At 39.6% G+C, this 15,918-nt stretch overlaps 1 protein-coding gene across 6 annotated transcripts in view; it reads left to right on the plus strand.

Moving 5' to 3' along the window:
• The window catches only part of LOC132822920 (zinc finger FYVE domain-containing protein 16-like), a 67,479-nt gene that overhangs the window by 1,232 nt on the left and 50,329 nt on the right, over positions 1 to 15,918 (plus strand). For all 6 annotated transcript variants that reach the window (XM_060836338.1, XM_060836329.1, XM_060836365.1 and 3 more), the window contains exons 2-4: positions 1,146 to 1,254; positions 6,029 to 8,313; positions 10,137 to 10,236. In XM_060836338.1, coding sequence (XP_060692321.1) covers positions 1,185 to 1,254; positions 6,029 to 8,313; positions 10,137 to 10,236 — 2,455 coding nt within the window. In that variant the 5' untranslated portion in view covers positions 1,146 to 1,184. The remainder of the gene's footprint in view (positions 1 to 1,145; positions 1,255 to 6,028; positions 8,314 to 10,136; positions 10,237 to 15,918) is intronic.

Genomic DNA, 15,918 nt, shown 5'->3' on the forward strand with positions numbered 1-15,918 from the left:
TAAACACTTGTGTTTGAGTCATCTTCCTACATCTGTACTTATTCTTTTGGGATTATTTGATGAATGTGGCAATTTATAGATGGAGTGGTGCAGTGGTTAACACTGCTGCCTCAACACTAGGGACCTGGGTTCAGTTCCAGCCTTGGATGACAGTGTGGAGTTTGCATGTTCTCACCATGTGTGCATGGGTTTCTGCCAGGTGGTCTGATTTCCTCCTACAGTCCAAAGATATGCATACTTGGTGAATTGGCCATCCTAAATTGTACCATAGTGTCCAGTGTTATGCAGGCTGAGTAGGCTAGTTAGTGGTAAATGAGAGGTTATAGGGATAGGTGGGATACTCTTCATGGAGGGTCAATGCAGACTTCATGGGCCAAATGCCTCTATCTGTGTTGTGGGGCTTCTGTGACTCTATAATTAGTAGTATTATGCTCAGTTGTTCTTTTGGGAGGGCCATATTAGCACAGAAAAAACAAGCAGTTGCATTTATGCAGTACCTTTCACCATCTCAGGTTATCCCCAAGTACTTAATAACCAACAAAATATTATTTAACAGATCTGGCAACATCTGAGAGGAGAAAAGAGAGAGTTCCAAGTTAACGAATCGGTTCTGATGAGTCACTGGATTTGAAACTTTAACTCTGTTTTCTCCCCATGGATACTGTCAGACCTACTAAGTTTCTCCACCAATTCCTGTTTTTGTTTCATATCTCCCAGCATCTGCATTTCTTTGCTTTAAGATACTATTCAAGTTTGATTTTTGTTTCATCATGAGATGAGAGTGTTGCTTCATTTATTGCCTGTTCCTAATTACTAAAGGAGATTCGTGAACCATTTTGGATTTTTACAACAATTGGCAGTGGCAGCATGTTTCCCCCTGGATTTATTTTTAACTTCCAGATATTTAATGAATTTAGTTTTCACCACCTGCTCTGATACATTTTGAGCCCAATTCCTCAGAACTGGTGTTCAGCATTACTAATCCATTAACATGACGCTGCATTACCACCTCCCCTCAAATGATGTTTATTGTTGTTGCGTCAGGAATGTAATATGTGATGACTTCCCACTTTAACTATTGCTAGATAGAAGGACAAATTTATCTTTTCAAATTAACAAAAAAATTGTTCTGTTCATTCCTTTAGGAGCACAAAGGCTCAATACTTGAAAAATAAGTACCCAAAATGGACAACTATTTCAAGACAGCAGTTTGTGATCTGGACAAATTACTTGATGAATTTGAGCAAAATCCAGGTTTGTTCTGTTTTATCGTTCAGGTAGCTTGAATTTACTTCCTCTATCCTTGTGTACCATGCAGTCTGCCTTGAATTCTGTTTCTTTAACGTTTGGAGTTGTACAAGAATACTTCATAGATTAATGTTGAAGATTTCTCTTTTCCTGTTAGTTATGTAAGAGCTTGGAATCTGTTTTGAAGATTACTCGCTGTTCTAATGTAGAAGTTTAACTTGGACGGTATGTGTAAGCAATTAGAATTTTTCTTCTGTAAAGTTGCCTCAAATTTGTAGAACAGATGTGCTGAAGGATGAATTTTGTGATGTATTATGCTGGTTTATAGATGAAGCATTCCCAGAATAGATATAGCAGCGATTACTGCTGTCATTTCATTTTGGGCTTTGTCATCAAATTGACTACATCAAATTGTTGTTAAATATTGAACTCAACCTGCCATGTCTTAGATATAGCAAAGCTAACAAAGCATTTGCTAATCTCTCACGAGTCATGGCAGAAGAGTATGGAAAGATTGACTATGAAGGCAGAAGTTGGAAGCTTCCTTTTTCTTAATTGCTTCTTATGAGGAAGTGCTTGGCCTGAATCAAAACTTTATTGATGTGTCAACTAGATGTCTGTTTAATGATCTGGTTAGTCTCTGAATACTTTTCCAGTCAAAATTTTCTTTTAAATTTTTTGAATTTGTTCATGGGATGTGGACATCACTGATTTAGCATTTATTGCTTATTCCTTGTTGCTCATGAGGAGGTGGTAATGAGCTGTTGCTTTCAACTGCAATTCTTAGGAAGTAGAGCCATCCACAAAAATGTTTGGAAGGGAATTCCAGGATTTAGAGTTCCAGTGACAGTGAAGGAATGCTAATAAAGTCCCAGTCAGGTTGGTATGTGATTTAGTGGGCACTTGAAGATGGTGGTTGTATTTGTTGTCCTCCTCTATCTAGGAGGTAGAGGTTGCAGATTTGATTAATGTTTTTGAAGGAGACTTGGTAACTCGATAAACTTCATACCATTTTTAATTTGTTACTTCGTATAGAGTTGGCAAGTCAAATCAATTTCCAACACTGCTTAACTATTCAACTCTGAGCTCATATTATGCGGCACCACTGTAGGTTCATATGAGTAAGTCTGACCATTTCATCTCAAATGAGAATTCAGGTCTTTATAGAGTCATACACCATGGAAACACACTCTTCGGTCCAATTCGTCCATGACAGCCGAGTTTCCTAAATCAAACTTTTGTCTGCATTTGGCCTATGTCCCTCTGGTTTGAGTTACAGGGAAGGCTAGATAGACTATTACAACATTTAAAAGACATTTGGACAGGTATCTGAATAGGAATGGTTTAGAGGGATATGCGCAAATGTAGGCAAGTGGGACTAATTTAGTCTGGGAAACTTGGCTGGCATGGGCAAGTTGGACCAAAAGGTCTGTTTCCATGACTGTATAAATGTTATAACTGTACCTGCATCTACCAGTTCCTCTGGCAGTTCATTCCACATACTATCCACCCTTGTGTGTGAAAAAGTTGCCCCTCAGGTGCCTTTTTAAATCTTATTCCACTCACCTCTAGTAAAGTAACTCCTCCAAATTCTGGAGAAAAGATCTCTGCTATTCACCTTACCTATGCCCCTGATAATCTGCAAAATCTCTAAGGTCACTCCTTAATTTCCTACGTTCCAGAGAAAAATGGCCCAGCCTAGCAGGCTCTCCTTATATCTCAAACCCTTAAGTCCCAGCAACATCCTGATAAATCTTTTCTGCACTCCCTCCAATTTAATAAAATCTTTCCTATAGCAGGTGACTAGAACACTACACAGTACTCCAAAAGTGGCCTCACCAATGTTCTGTTCAACTTCAACGTGATGTCCCCACTTCCTACACGCAACAGTCTGAGCAATAAAGGGAATTGTACCAAACACTGCCTTAACCACCCTGTCCACCTGTGACACAACTTTCAAACAACAATATATCTGAACTTCTAGGTCTGTTCGACAACACTCCCCAGGGTCCTAGCATTGACTATATAAGTCCTGCCCTTGTTTGTCTTGCCATAATGCAACACCTAGCATTTATCCAATTTAAACTCTATCTGCCAATCCTTGGCCCAATTGATCAATAGCTCTTTGTAATCTTCGAACCCAGTACTGATACATGGCTGGTCAGAAAACAACCCTGTGCCACCACCTTCTGTCTCCTACTGTCGAGCAATTTTCTATCCAAATGGCAAGCTCTCCCTGAATCTCATGTGATCTAACATTACTAACCTGTCTATCATGTGGAACCTTGTCAAAGGCTTTACGAAAGTCCCTGTGTGCAATGTCTACCTCTTTGCCCTCATCTGTCTTCTTGGTCATATCCTTAAAAAATGCAGTCTAGTGTGAAAGACATTATTTCCCATGCATGAAGCCATGCTGCCTATCTCTAATCAGTCTTTGTCTTTCATAATGCATGTAAGTTCTATCACAGAAAGCCCTCCAACAATCTGCCTGTGACCGACATCAGATTCACCTGTCTATAGTTCCCAGGCTTCTCTTTGCAGCCTTTCTTAATGGCACATTAGCCACCCTCCAGTCCTCTGTCACTTGACCAATGACTGTAGATTATACAAGTATCGCTACTAGAGGTCCCGCAATTTCTTCCTTAGCTTCCCACCATGTCCTGAGGTACAATTCGTCAGGTCTTAGAGATTTATCCATCTTTGATTTTTAAGATCTCCAGCACCACCTCTTCTGTATTGTGGACTGTTTTCAAGAAATCAATGTTTATTTCCCCAAGTTCGCTGGCTTCCATGTCTTTCTCCACAGTAAGTGGGTTGCGCTTCGATGGGTCGGTGTGGACTTGTTGGGCCGAAGGGCCTGTTTCCACACTAAGTAATCTATTCTAATCTAGTCTTAAAAAAAATATTGATGCAGAATATTTGTTTGGTGTCTCTCCCATCTCCTGTCGTTCCACACATTGACAAGCATGATCTTTAAGGGGCCCTGTTGTCTCCCTGTTTGCTCTTTTGCTGTTAATGTGCTTATGGAATCTTTGGATTATCTTCAACTTTATCCGCCAAGGCTATCTCATATCCCCTTTTTGCCCTCCTGATTTCCTCCTTAAGTGTGCCCCACTCCCCCTACACTTGATCTCGGTTGTTTATGCCTAAGTAATGCCTTCTTATTCATGGCCAGAGCCTCAATATCTGTATTCATTCATTGTTCCCTACTCCTGCCAACCTTACCCTTCACTCTAACAGAAGCATACTGCCTCTGAACTCTCATTATCTCACTTTTTGAAAGCCTCCCACTTGCCAATCGTACCTAATCTGTGGAATTTTTATTTTGTTAAAAATTAAATTTGTGTTCAAAAAAACCTTCTTTAACATTTGGCCAATGCTTTTACCAGTGCTTGCAATTTTCTTCCCTATTGCAAAAGTAGGGAGGTTATGCTTCAGTTAAAAAAGGCAGTGGTGAGATTTTATCTGGAGTATTGTGTGCAATGTTGGTCACCTTATTCAAGCAAGTTTGTAAATGCCCTGGAGGCAGTTTGGAGAAGATTTTTTGGACTAATAGTTATGATGTGGGGTTTGTCTTATAAGGCATGTTGGGCAGTTAACCTTGTTCTGTTGGAAGTTAGAGTTAATGGCAACTTGGTTGTAATATATAAGATCCTAAGAGTCTTGACAGGATAGATTTGGAGAAGATGTTATCTCTTGCAGGAGAATCTAGAACTGGGGGTCACTGTTTGAAAATCAGGGGTTGCCCACTTAAAGCAGATGAAACAAAATTTTGTTTTATCTTTGAGGATTGTAACTGCTTTCACCACATTTTCAGGAAAGAGACTTTAAATATTTTTAAGGCAGAAGAAGATAGATTTTTGTTGAGCAAAGCGGTGAAAGGATATCAGTTGTCTTCTTAATGAATGATAGAGCAGACTCAGAGACTGAATAGCCAACTCTTGTTTCTCCATCATGTGATCCCAAGTGCAGTTCAGGTTTCTTTTTGTAGAATAATTGACATACTTTTTATTCATTTAGTGGATGGTGGTGTTGCTGGCTAAGTCTGCATTTATTCATTTGAGAAGCTATTTTGTTGAACCATGTGGTGTAAGTACACCCATAGTGCTGTTTATGAGGGATTTCTCAGCTTTTGGGCCAGCAATGTATTTCCAGGTTAGGATGGTTGTGGCTTGGAGGGGAACTCGCAGATGGAGATATTTTGATATATCTATTTCCTTTGTCCTTTTACATGGTAGTGGTCATAGCTCTTGAAGGAGCCATGGAGTTGCTGTAGTGCATCTTCGAAGTAGTACACACTGCTGCCATTATGCAATGGTGGTAGAGGGAGTGAATGTTAAGTGTTAGTGTCTTTCAAGCCCGGTACTTTGTACTGGATGGTTCAAGCTTTGTGGTGCTGGAGTTGCGCTCATACAGGTGAATGAACAGTATTCCATAACACTTCTGACTTGTACCTTGTAGATAGATATTGGGTCAGGAGGTGAGTTAGACACAGCAGAATTCATCACCTCTGACCTGGTCTTGTAGCCATAGTATTTAGATGGCTGGTTTGTTTTACCTACTGGTCGATGATCACTCTTTCAATTTTGGCAGTGGGAGGTTTTAGCAATATTGTTGAATGTCAAGGAGTAATGGTTAAGTTCTCTTGTAACTCGGCAATTCTGGGTTACAAATGTTACTTCTTAAATTAAGATGCTTTTTGTAAATTCCCCTATCATTAATTTTGGACTTCATAAATACTGTGTTTAACTGCAATTTTATTCTGATTTTTGTTTTAAAGATGAAAGTGACTTTTGCAAGACTGTTGTAGGAGAGCCCATACCTTTGGTCTATTCGTCACTTCGTGCAAACTCAAAATACTTATCAGAATTGCCTGCATCCGCTTCACAGACTACATTCAACAGGCACTCATCAGATAGTCAGCTTAGATCAGATTCAACATTACCATGTGCTGCTGATCCTAAAGAACTTTCAACATTGCCGTCATCACAGAAAACTCTAACAGAGTTGGACTTGTTGTCAACTGTGGATAGCAGAGCATCTGGTGATTCTGAGCAGTTCAGTTACAGCAGAGGCAGTGGACCTATCTGTGACTTAATTAGTGACACTGAAAGTGTGACCCATGAATCAAATGGTCACAAGGTTGATAATGAAGCTGAAATTAAACCCAGTGAGGACCAGACCAATGGCTTATTGCTGATAGACTTCAATCAGCCTTCTTCACCAGTTCATTCAGGAGAGTTGGAATGTTCAGAAGGAGGGAGTTTAGGAATTAAAAACTTGTTGGAGTTGAATATATCGTTTCCTAATAGCACAGCACTTGAGCCACAGCAGTCAGGACATTTTAATGCAGAAATAAGAAACCAGGAATATCCAATCCAGCGCAAGAGTCTTGATGAGCTCAAAGATGATGAACATCAAAAGGAAGAGGAACATCTGGAAAAATTGCCTCAGTCTGAACAAAGTGAAGAGTTGTCAGTTGTTTCAAAGCAAACCAAAGAAACCAGTTCTGTGTTTGGCGAAACTGTTGAATACGATGATTGCAGCAACAAAGAACTAGAGCAACCTTGCAGTGTACACTTGCCTGTATGTGTAAATTCAAGCAACATAATCACTGTTGCACCTTGTGAATCAGAGGATGTTGAAACTGATTTAGAGGTTGAAAAGGAGTTTTTAAAAGTAAGATACACATGCAATGCAGGATTAACAAAAAATGTAAATAAAATAAATAATATGAGTAATTTTACAACATCCAATGATTCGTTGGTCCAGGAAGTGGAAATAGCAGCAGACTCTGAAATAAACTCAACCAATCCAGAGCAGACTTCTCAGGTAAACCATTATCAGGAAGAATATGATGGAACTTTAGACTGTGGATCAGCTATGTGCATAGTTAGAAACTCTGTTAAGTTGAACTCTAAACCATGTGATCAAGATCTACCTCTTGTAGATGATTGCAGTGAGAAATTGGAACATAATGGTAATATCACTTCAGAGCAAACTGTAAGTTTTGAACGTGAAGAGAAGACTGGGGACAAACATCCAAACACTGAGAGGATGCAACAAGAAAGAACTTTGGTATCTTCAGATACTCTTCCAAAAACTATAGCTAAGCCACTTGAAGAGGTACTGAATAATGTTAGTGACATGGAAGTGGCATCAACTCGCAAAGAATTTACAGCTGAGTTTTCTTTTGTTAATGACATTGAAGATGGATATGATATCAATGATGTGTTGGTTAGTGATTCTGAGCTTGATGCATTCTTAATGGAGCAGACTGAAAATAGTTCACAAGGATCTATGATTGACCATTTAATTCAAGGTTTTTCACAGCCTACTGATTTTCTCAAACTGGAAGGTTCTCAAAATCCTTCTGAAGATAGTGAGGCTGTTGGTATAAGTCGTGATTCGTGGGAGAAAGAACCTGCTAAATCAACTGAATATGAAGATGGTAAATTTGCATCAAACACTGGGTACTCTTCATCCCCAGCACAAAATGGTTCCATGAACTCTGCTGCAAATGAAGCACTGGATGCGATAACACACAAACCAGACAAAACCAAAAATAGTCAGTTTATATCCCCAACTGACACTGAACCAAAAGCCACCTGCACTCTCAATAATCAGATTAGTTTTGGAGGTGCTAGACCCAAAATCCTTAATTCTCAAACAAGACTCCCACTAAATAGGGAGTTGAATGATCCAATTAATGATAATCCTAAAGATGCTACTGACAGTGTAAATCTGTGTACAGTATATATTGATACAAAGGATACTGTTTCTGAAACCGTGGATAGTCCATCCATTTCAAGCTCCACTCCTCCATCTAGTGTTTGTACAGAAGATGAGACACTAGTGTTGGGACCATCATATGATTCCATCACACATGGTGATGTAGGTATTGCAGCTACAGATAAAATCGCTGAGCAGCGTAGAAAAGAAGCTGCTATGTTGGGACATAGCCATCCACAATGGATACCAGATTCTGAAGCACCAAACTGTGCAAAATGCCAGGCTAGATTTACTTTCACCAAAAGGAGACATCACTGCAGAGCATGTGGGAATGTAAGTATCATGTGTCAATTTATTGAGTACAAAATTTCTGTTTTGAATTTCCTCTAAGGTAACGCATCAAAATGTGCTGATATACTAGGTAGCAGTGTAAACTGTGATGAAGATGCAAAGAAGCTGCAAAAAATGCATAAATTGATTTACGTGGCTGGATCAAAGAACACAGTGGAAAATTGGAGAAGTTTGAGGCTTTGATAGTCAGAATAGAAGAGCAGAATATTATTTTCAAACTAGCAAAACTTTGAATTGTTGTTCAGAGGGACTTGGATGTAATCCTATGAGGGACGCAAAGTTATCATGCAGGTACAGTATTCAAGTAGGAGGGATTTTGCAAGGGCCCTGGATACAAGAAAAAGAAAAGCTTATTAAAATTGTTTAGGGGCTTATTGGGACCACACTAGTGTGTGCAATTTTGTTTGCCATATCGAAGAATGGGTTGTATTGGAGATGATAATGAAGTTTCACAAGATTGGCCAACCCCTATTCCATATGATCTACTGAGTTGATACAGTTAGAGTTAAGAAGATGATGAGGTGATTATTTGGAGCATTCAAGATTCTAACAATTGTTTGAGGATATTCGAGGTTAAGATGGGTGGCTGCGCTACATATCTGGCTTACTTTTCCTTGTCTGATGTCACCATCTCTGCATGCACAACTTGCTGCTGGCTGACTGCCTCCAGGAATGCGTTATTCACCTAGCTCTCTACCTCGCATTGCACAAAAACTGGAAGTTGGAGATTTCCAACTGACTGAACTTCCTTCACCCAGGACATTAGAAGCAGTCTGGAGTTTTCATCGATGCAGGATGTGCAATCAATGGAACTGCTGTCATGCTTCTATTAAGTTACTAATTACATTTATTAGATAAAAATGTTGAGAACATAAGTGGGCCTGGCAAAGATTTTGAAGAGAAAACAGAATTCATTTTAAGTTGAATATAGGTTTTTCTTTGATACTAAATTTTGTAATTTGATTCCTTTCTTCTCTTTATGAAAAAAACAATAGTACCAACCAGTCAGCTATCTGTCTTGTCACATCATGCCTTGATTTTTGATTAATAAATATATGCTGCTGATTGAACTCAGGTCCCCGTTCTGTCCTCTGCCTTCTCTCCATATCTGCTTGTGATCCCACCAGCTGTGTCCTTGCTGCTTCCACTCAGGCTGCGTGTTCTGTGAAATAACTTTTGTTTTTGGGAGATGTGAAAGTTTGTGAAATTGTAAGAGTTCATTTACAGTGAGATGTACAGCACAGAAACAGACCCTTTGGTCCAACACATTCATGCCCACCAGATACTGTAATCTAATTTAGTCCCATTTGCCAGCACTTGGCCCATATCCCTCTGAACCCATCCTATTCATATACCCATCCAGATGTCCTTTAAATGTTGTAATTGTACCAGCCTCCACCACTTCCTCTGGCAGCTCATTCCATTCATGCACCACCTTCTGTGTGAAGAAGTTACCCCTTAGGTCCCTTTTTAAATTTTTCTTCCCTCACCCAAAACCTATACCATCTATTTCTGGACTCCCCCAACACAGGGAAAACATCTTGTCTGTTTACCCTATCAGTGCCCCTCCTGATTTTTATCTTTCCTTTTGGATTTTTATGCTCCCTTCCTTCCCACTTTTCTTTTTATGCATTTTCTGTAATAAACTGAAGTTGAGTTCATGTTGAATGTAATAATAGACTTTCCTGTTTTAGAGTCCACTAATATTGTTTAATGTTTTAAGTGTTGTACAGTAAACGTGAGTTTTAGTTTTTACGATGCTATTTGTTTTAAACTATTGGGTCCTGATGCAGTCATTTTTGTAGGTTTTCTGTGCTACCTGTTGTAACCAAAGATGTAAGCTGCAATATTTGGAAAACAAGGAAGCTCGCGTTTGTGTTGACTGCTATGACACCATCCAGAAGGGTAAGTGATTTAAGAGGGAATAAACTTGCTTTCATTTTAAGATCTTCCCATGAATATTCAGCATTGTTCATGAGTTAGAAATATTATTTTATTGTATCAAATACCTTTTCCATCTACAGGGAAGATCACTTTGATAAGAGAAATAATATTTCCAGAGTCGGCTTCCCCATACCAACTGTGTTTTTTTTTAAATGCAACCTTGAAAGGGGGTGATATCACACAGTACTCTAGGAGCAGTATCAAGGGATTTATTTTAAAAAGAACAATAAGCATGGTATAACTAGTACAGTGACGCTGTATGGCACCCATGTCTCTGCTGCTACCACGTTAATCATAAATTTGATGCTGCTAAGATATTAAATTTGGTAGACATTTGACTTGTCCTACTCTCAACTTGCACCTTCTCTCCCAAAGAATGACATCCTATACGAGCCTTTGGGTGTGCTTTATAGCTCCTGTTGGCTTATGCGGGTACCTGGCTTCCTCTGAAGCTTGAATCTACCGACTGAATAAACAACTGAGATTTAGAGAATAACCTGGCTATCATGCATTGTAATTTGTGTTGAAACAACTTGAATTGTCAAGTGTAAACGGTGTGAAGGTAATGGCCCTGATTTAAGTTAATAAAAATAGTGTGACTGAACTGTACCACTTAGTCCCGACTTCGACCACTGATTTTTAAACTAAGTAACTCAATCCTTGCTGGTGTAGCATTTGGGTAACCTGATGTTGGGGGAGACATGATTCTCTTGGTCCTCATGATTGCTTGATAAATGTATGGAGACCAAGAGAAACTAAAGGGTATCTATTTTAATCAAATATGACACGAGCACTAATTTAACTAGGCTTGATCATGAAGAAAGATGAATCGGGTAATGTAGTGATGGTTCCCTGGCTATTGAACTGTTAACTGTAGTGCCATTAAAAGGGAATTCAAAATGATGCACACAGGTTCAATGTTTTAGTACAATGGCAACAAAATCCACAATAGATTCTGACTGTTGATTACAAAATTGAAAAGACCACTACAGGGGGAAAAGAATCTCTATCTTTTGTAGCTGTTAAAAGTATGTATAAGACAGTAATCTGCAAGGAGTGCAATCACAATTGTACATTTTCTATATGAAGTAAATGTTGGACAATAAATGCAGCATTGAGAGGGAATGAAATGTTCTCAAAGTCACAAAGTTACTATTCAAATATAGAATGCCATCAAGAAGTCTAATGGGCTACTACCCATCATTGGGAGACCAATTAAATGTAAAAATCAAGGGATTAGATTCGAAACTGGCTTTCTGAAAGAAGGCCGCGAGTGTTGGTTGATGGAAAATAATCAGCCTGGAGTCCAGTTACTTAGTGGTGTGCCACAAGGATCTGTTTTGGGACCACTGCTGTTTGTCATTTTTATAAATGACCTAGACGCAGACATAGGTGGATGGATTACTAAATTTGCAGATGACACTAAAGTTGGTGGAGTAGTGGACAGTGTGGAAGAATGTTACAAGTTGCAGGGGGACTTGAATAAACTGCAGAATTGGGCTGAGAGGTGGCAAATGGGGTTCAATGCAGCTAAATGTGAGGTAATGCACTTTGGAAAAATTAACAGGAAGGCAGAGTACTGAGTCGATGAAAAGATTCTTGGTAGTGTGGATGTGCAGAGGGATCTTGGAGTCCATGTACATAGATCTTGAAAGTTGCCATCCAGGTGGATAGTGTTGTTAAGAAAGCATATGGTGTGTTAGGTTTCATTAGTAGAGGGATTGCGTTCTGGAACCGCAATATCATGCTGCACTATGCAAAACGCTGGTGTGGCCACACTTTGAATATTGTGTACGGTTCTGGTTGCCATATTTTGGGAAGGATGTGGAAGCATTGGAAAAGGTGCTGAGGAGATTTACCCAGGATGTTGCCTGGTCTGGACGGTAGGTCTTATGAGGAAAGGCTGAGAGACTTGAACCTGTTCTCATTGGCATGAAGAAGAGGGGTGGCACAGTGGTTAGCACTGCTGCCTCACAGCGTCAGAGACCCGGGTTCATTTCCCGCCTCAGGCGACTGACTGTGTGGAGTTTGCACGTTCTCCCTGTGTCTGTGTGGGTTTCCTCTGGGTGCTCCGGTTTCCTCCCACAGTCCAAAGATGTGCGGGTCAGGTGAATTGGCCATGCTAAATTCCCTGTAGTGTTAGGTAAGGGGTAAATGCAGGGGTATGGGTGGGCTGCGCTTCGGCGGGTCGATGTGGACTTGTTGGGCCAATGGGCCTGTTTCCACACTAAGTAATCTAATCTAAAGAGTAAATGTGGATTTGATAGAGACATAGAAGATGATCAGAGGATTAGATAGGGTAGACAGTGAAAATCTTTTTCCTAGGATGATGATGTCAGCTTGTACTACATACAAGCTGACATAACTACAAATTGAGGGGTGATAAATTTAAGACAGATGTGAGAGACAGGTTCTTTACACAGAGACTAGTAAGGGCGTGGAATGCCCTACCTGCTAATGTAGTCAACTAAGTCACATTAGGGAGATTTTAACAATCCAATATGCTTAACAATAAGCACATGGCTGATTTTGGGATAGTGTAGGGGGACAAGCTGAGATTAGTCCACAGGTCGGCGCAACATTGAGGACCAAAGGGCCAGTTCTACGCTGTATTGTTCTATGTAGATCATATTTAAGTTATGCATGAGATTGGTGAGGCCTCCGTTCCAATATTATGGATTTTAGTCCCCTTCTAGAAGAAAGGATGCAAATGCGTTTAAGGTGGTTGGGAGGAAATTTATGACATTGATAACTGGATTTTTTTGATAGATTTGATAGATTTATCTTGAGTTTAGAAGATTGAGAAGTGATTTGATTGACGCTTGTAAGTTCATGAATGATCTTGTCAAGTTGGATATGGAAAGGATATTTCTTCCTGTCAGTCAGGCCAGAACTAGGAACAGTGTTTTAAAATATGGACTGTCCTTTTGGATAGAAATCAATTTTTTTTATAATCATGTGTGCTTCCTATGAGGATAAAATGAGTGACATTTGAGATTTCTAAGAAATTATCTTTTGTTCAATATTAATTGCATTTGAAATATGCATTGACGTGTACAGTTTAAAAATAATTTGCTTTTGGTAAGAATGGTCAACCAACTTGGTGGAGTTAATTTCTGTTTCTTTTGGGCTGAGTTTTATGCTCGTCATAACGATGAAACTGTTAATGCTTGCTGTTCTTATTTCTCTGAAATTGACGGCAGCGTCTGGAGACAGAGCATGCATAATTAAAAGAGATCTGCAGAAGTTGCAGCAGTGAATAATTAATGCTTTAACTTCCTGCTTTGTCAACAGTTACAATACTTAAGTAAGATTGACCATATCATGCTGAATTGCATCACTCTTATTGAATTTCTGAGGATAATTTTGAGTTTGCACCAGATGTGAATTAACATCAGGCTAAGAGAGAAGTTTGTTGCAGAGATAGCAAGAGATTTGTGGATACTTTTTAAGGTCTGTGGCAAATGCCTTCACCTCCCTACTGACCATAAAATCTGGGTCTTTGTGTTGATGCAGAAATTGATGACTTTTGCTTGACGTAATGGTATTTGACTTTATTATTTCAGCATCATTTCTTGAGGTTCTTTCTCTCTGCCCAAGTAGTTGATGCATGGAATGATTATCATAGTTAAGTTTTAAATGTAAGGATTTTTTCTGCTTTTTTTTATTCCATCTCGTGCAAAAGGTATATTTTCCTTAATCCATACATATTATTCCATATGGGACTTCCTCCCAAGCTTGGCGGTACTGGCCAGCATCTACATAATACTGCCTGGTGTAAGACTGTACCGTGTCATTAATCATCGTTTTATTTATGAAGTGTATTTTGTTTTTCTGTAAGCCTTGGGAATTGCTGAACAACTCTGAACCTAACACTTCATTTACTGTGATCACTTGACTCATGATCACAATGTCTTGTGATTGAAAATAACAATGGAATAGAATTTGAAAAATTATTTCCAACAAATCTTTCTGAATTATACTTCATAGACTTTGTTACTATTGATATAAATTACTTGGCATTTTACACACTGAATTTTTAAAAAAATAACTGATTTCCATTATTTTAAAGTTGCCGCTAGCTTTCCAGGAAGTGAATTGCTGAGACACTGAAATGAATTGAGACTAAATTGATGTTTATAGGCTAGTACAATAACTTCGGTTTGTGTGCTTGCCCTGCACTCACCCCCACTCCTATTCTCAATTCCAACATTCTAATGTACAAATTGCAGTGTATGATTTTGATGTTTTCTTATTTCATTTATGGGATGTTCGTTTCTGCAGTTGGGCCAGCATTTATTTCCTACCTCTAATTGGCGTTGAGAAAGTGGTGATCTGTCTTAAACTTCTGACTCATTTGGTGTAGAACACCCACAATGCTGTTAGGTAGGAAACTCCAGGATGCTGACTCAGTCACCCAGTAGGTTCAGGTAGTGAGTGTCAGCAGCGAAATGTGCAGGTGATTCCCTTGTCTTTGTTGCTGTTGCCCTTTTGTCTTGTAGTGGTCATGGATTTGAAAGATGCTGTCTAAGGAGCTTTGGTGAATGTCTGCAGTGTGTTTTTTACATGGTATACTGTTATATTTTTGCATCAGTGGTGGAGGAATGAATGTTTTTGATTGTGTGGTGTCAATGAAGATGCATGCTTTGTCAGAGATGATGTCAAGCTTCTTGTGTTGCTGGAGTTGCTTTAATCCAGACAAGTGAGGTGTACGCTGTCACACTTGTGACTTGTGCCTTGCAGATTGTGGACAGGCTTTGAGGAATCTGGAGGTGAGTTTCTCGCTGATTCTGTGACTGGCTAATGGTATTGAAATGGAGGGTCCAGTTCATTTTTGATAAAATGGTGAACTCTACATTGGGGATTGAGTAATGATAATGCTATTTAATGCAAAAGTTGATAAGATTATCTCTTACATAGCAACATAGAGGATAGGAGGAAGCAATTCATCTCAATCATGGCTGATCTCCAACTCAATAGCCTTATCCTGTTTAGTCCCCACAACCTTTGGTCCCATTCGCCCCAAGAACTATGTCTAGCCACCCCTTGAATACATTCAATATTTTGGCATCGACTGCTTCCCATGGTAATGAATTCCACAGGCCCACCACTGTTTGGGTTAAGAAGTGTCTCCTCATCTGCACTTTAAATGGTCCACCTCAGATCCTCTGACATTGACCCCCCCTGCCAAAATCTATCCTGTCTAGTCCTGTTAGAATTTTATAAGTTTCTATGAGATACCCCCTTATTGCCTGAACTCCTGTGAAAACAATCCTAACCTCGTCAATGTCTCCTCATACATCAGTCCTGCCATCCCAGGAATCAGCCTGGTAAATCTTTGTTGTACTCCCTCGTGAGCAAGAGCTTCCTTCCTCAGAAAAGGAGACCAAAACTGGACGCAGTATTCTAGCTGTGGCCTCACAAGGCCCTGTATAACTGCAACAACACATCTCTGCTCCTGTACATGAAACCTCTTGCAATGAAGGCCAACATACCATTTGCCTTTTTCACCGCCTGCTGCACCTGCATGTTTACTTTGAGCAACTGGTGCACGAGTATGCCCATGCCGTGCTGCACACACTGATCCCAATTTACAACCATTCAACTGTAAATACAGTAATCGGCCTTCTTGCTTTTGCTTCC

This window comes from Hemiscyllium ocellatum, chromosome 2, assembly GCF_020745735.1.
Source record: "Hemiscyllium ocellatum isolate sHemOce1 chromosome 2, sHemOce1.pat.X.cur, whole genome shotgun sequence".
Classification (NCBI taxonomy): Eukaryota; Metazoa; Chordata; class Chondrichthyes; order Orectolobiformes; family Hemiscylliidae; genus Hemiscyllium; species Hemiscyllium ocellatum.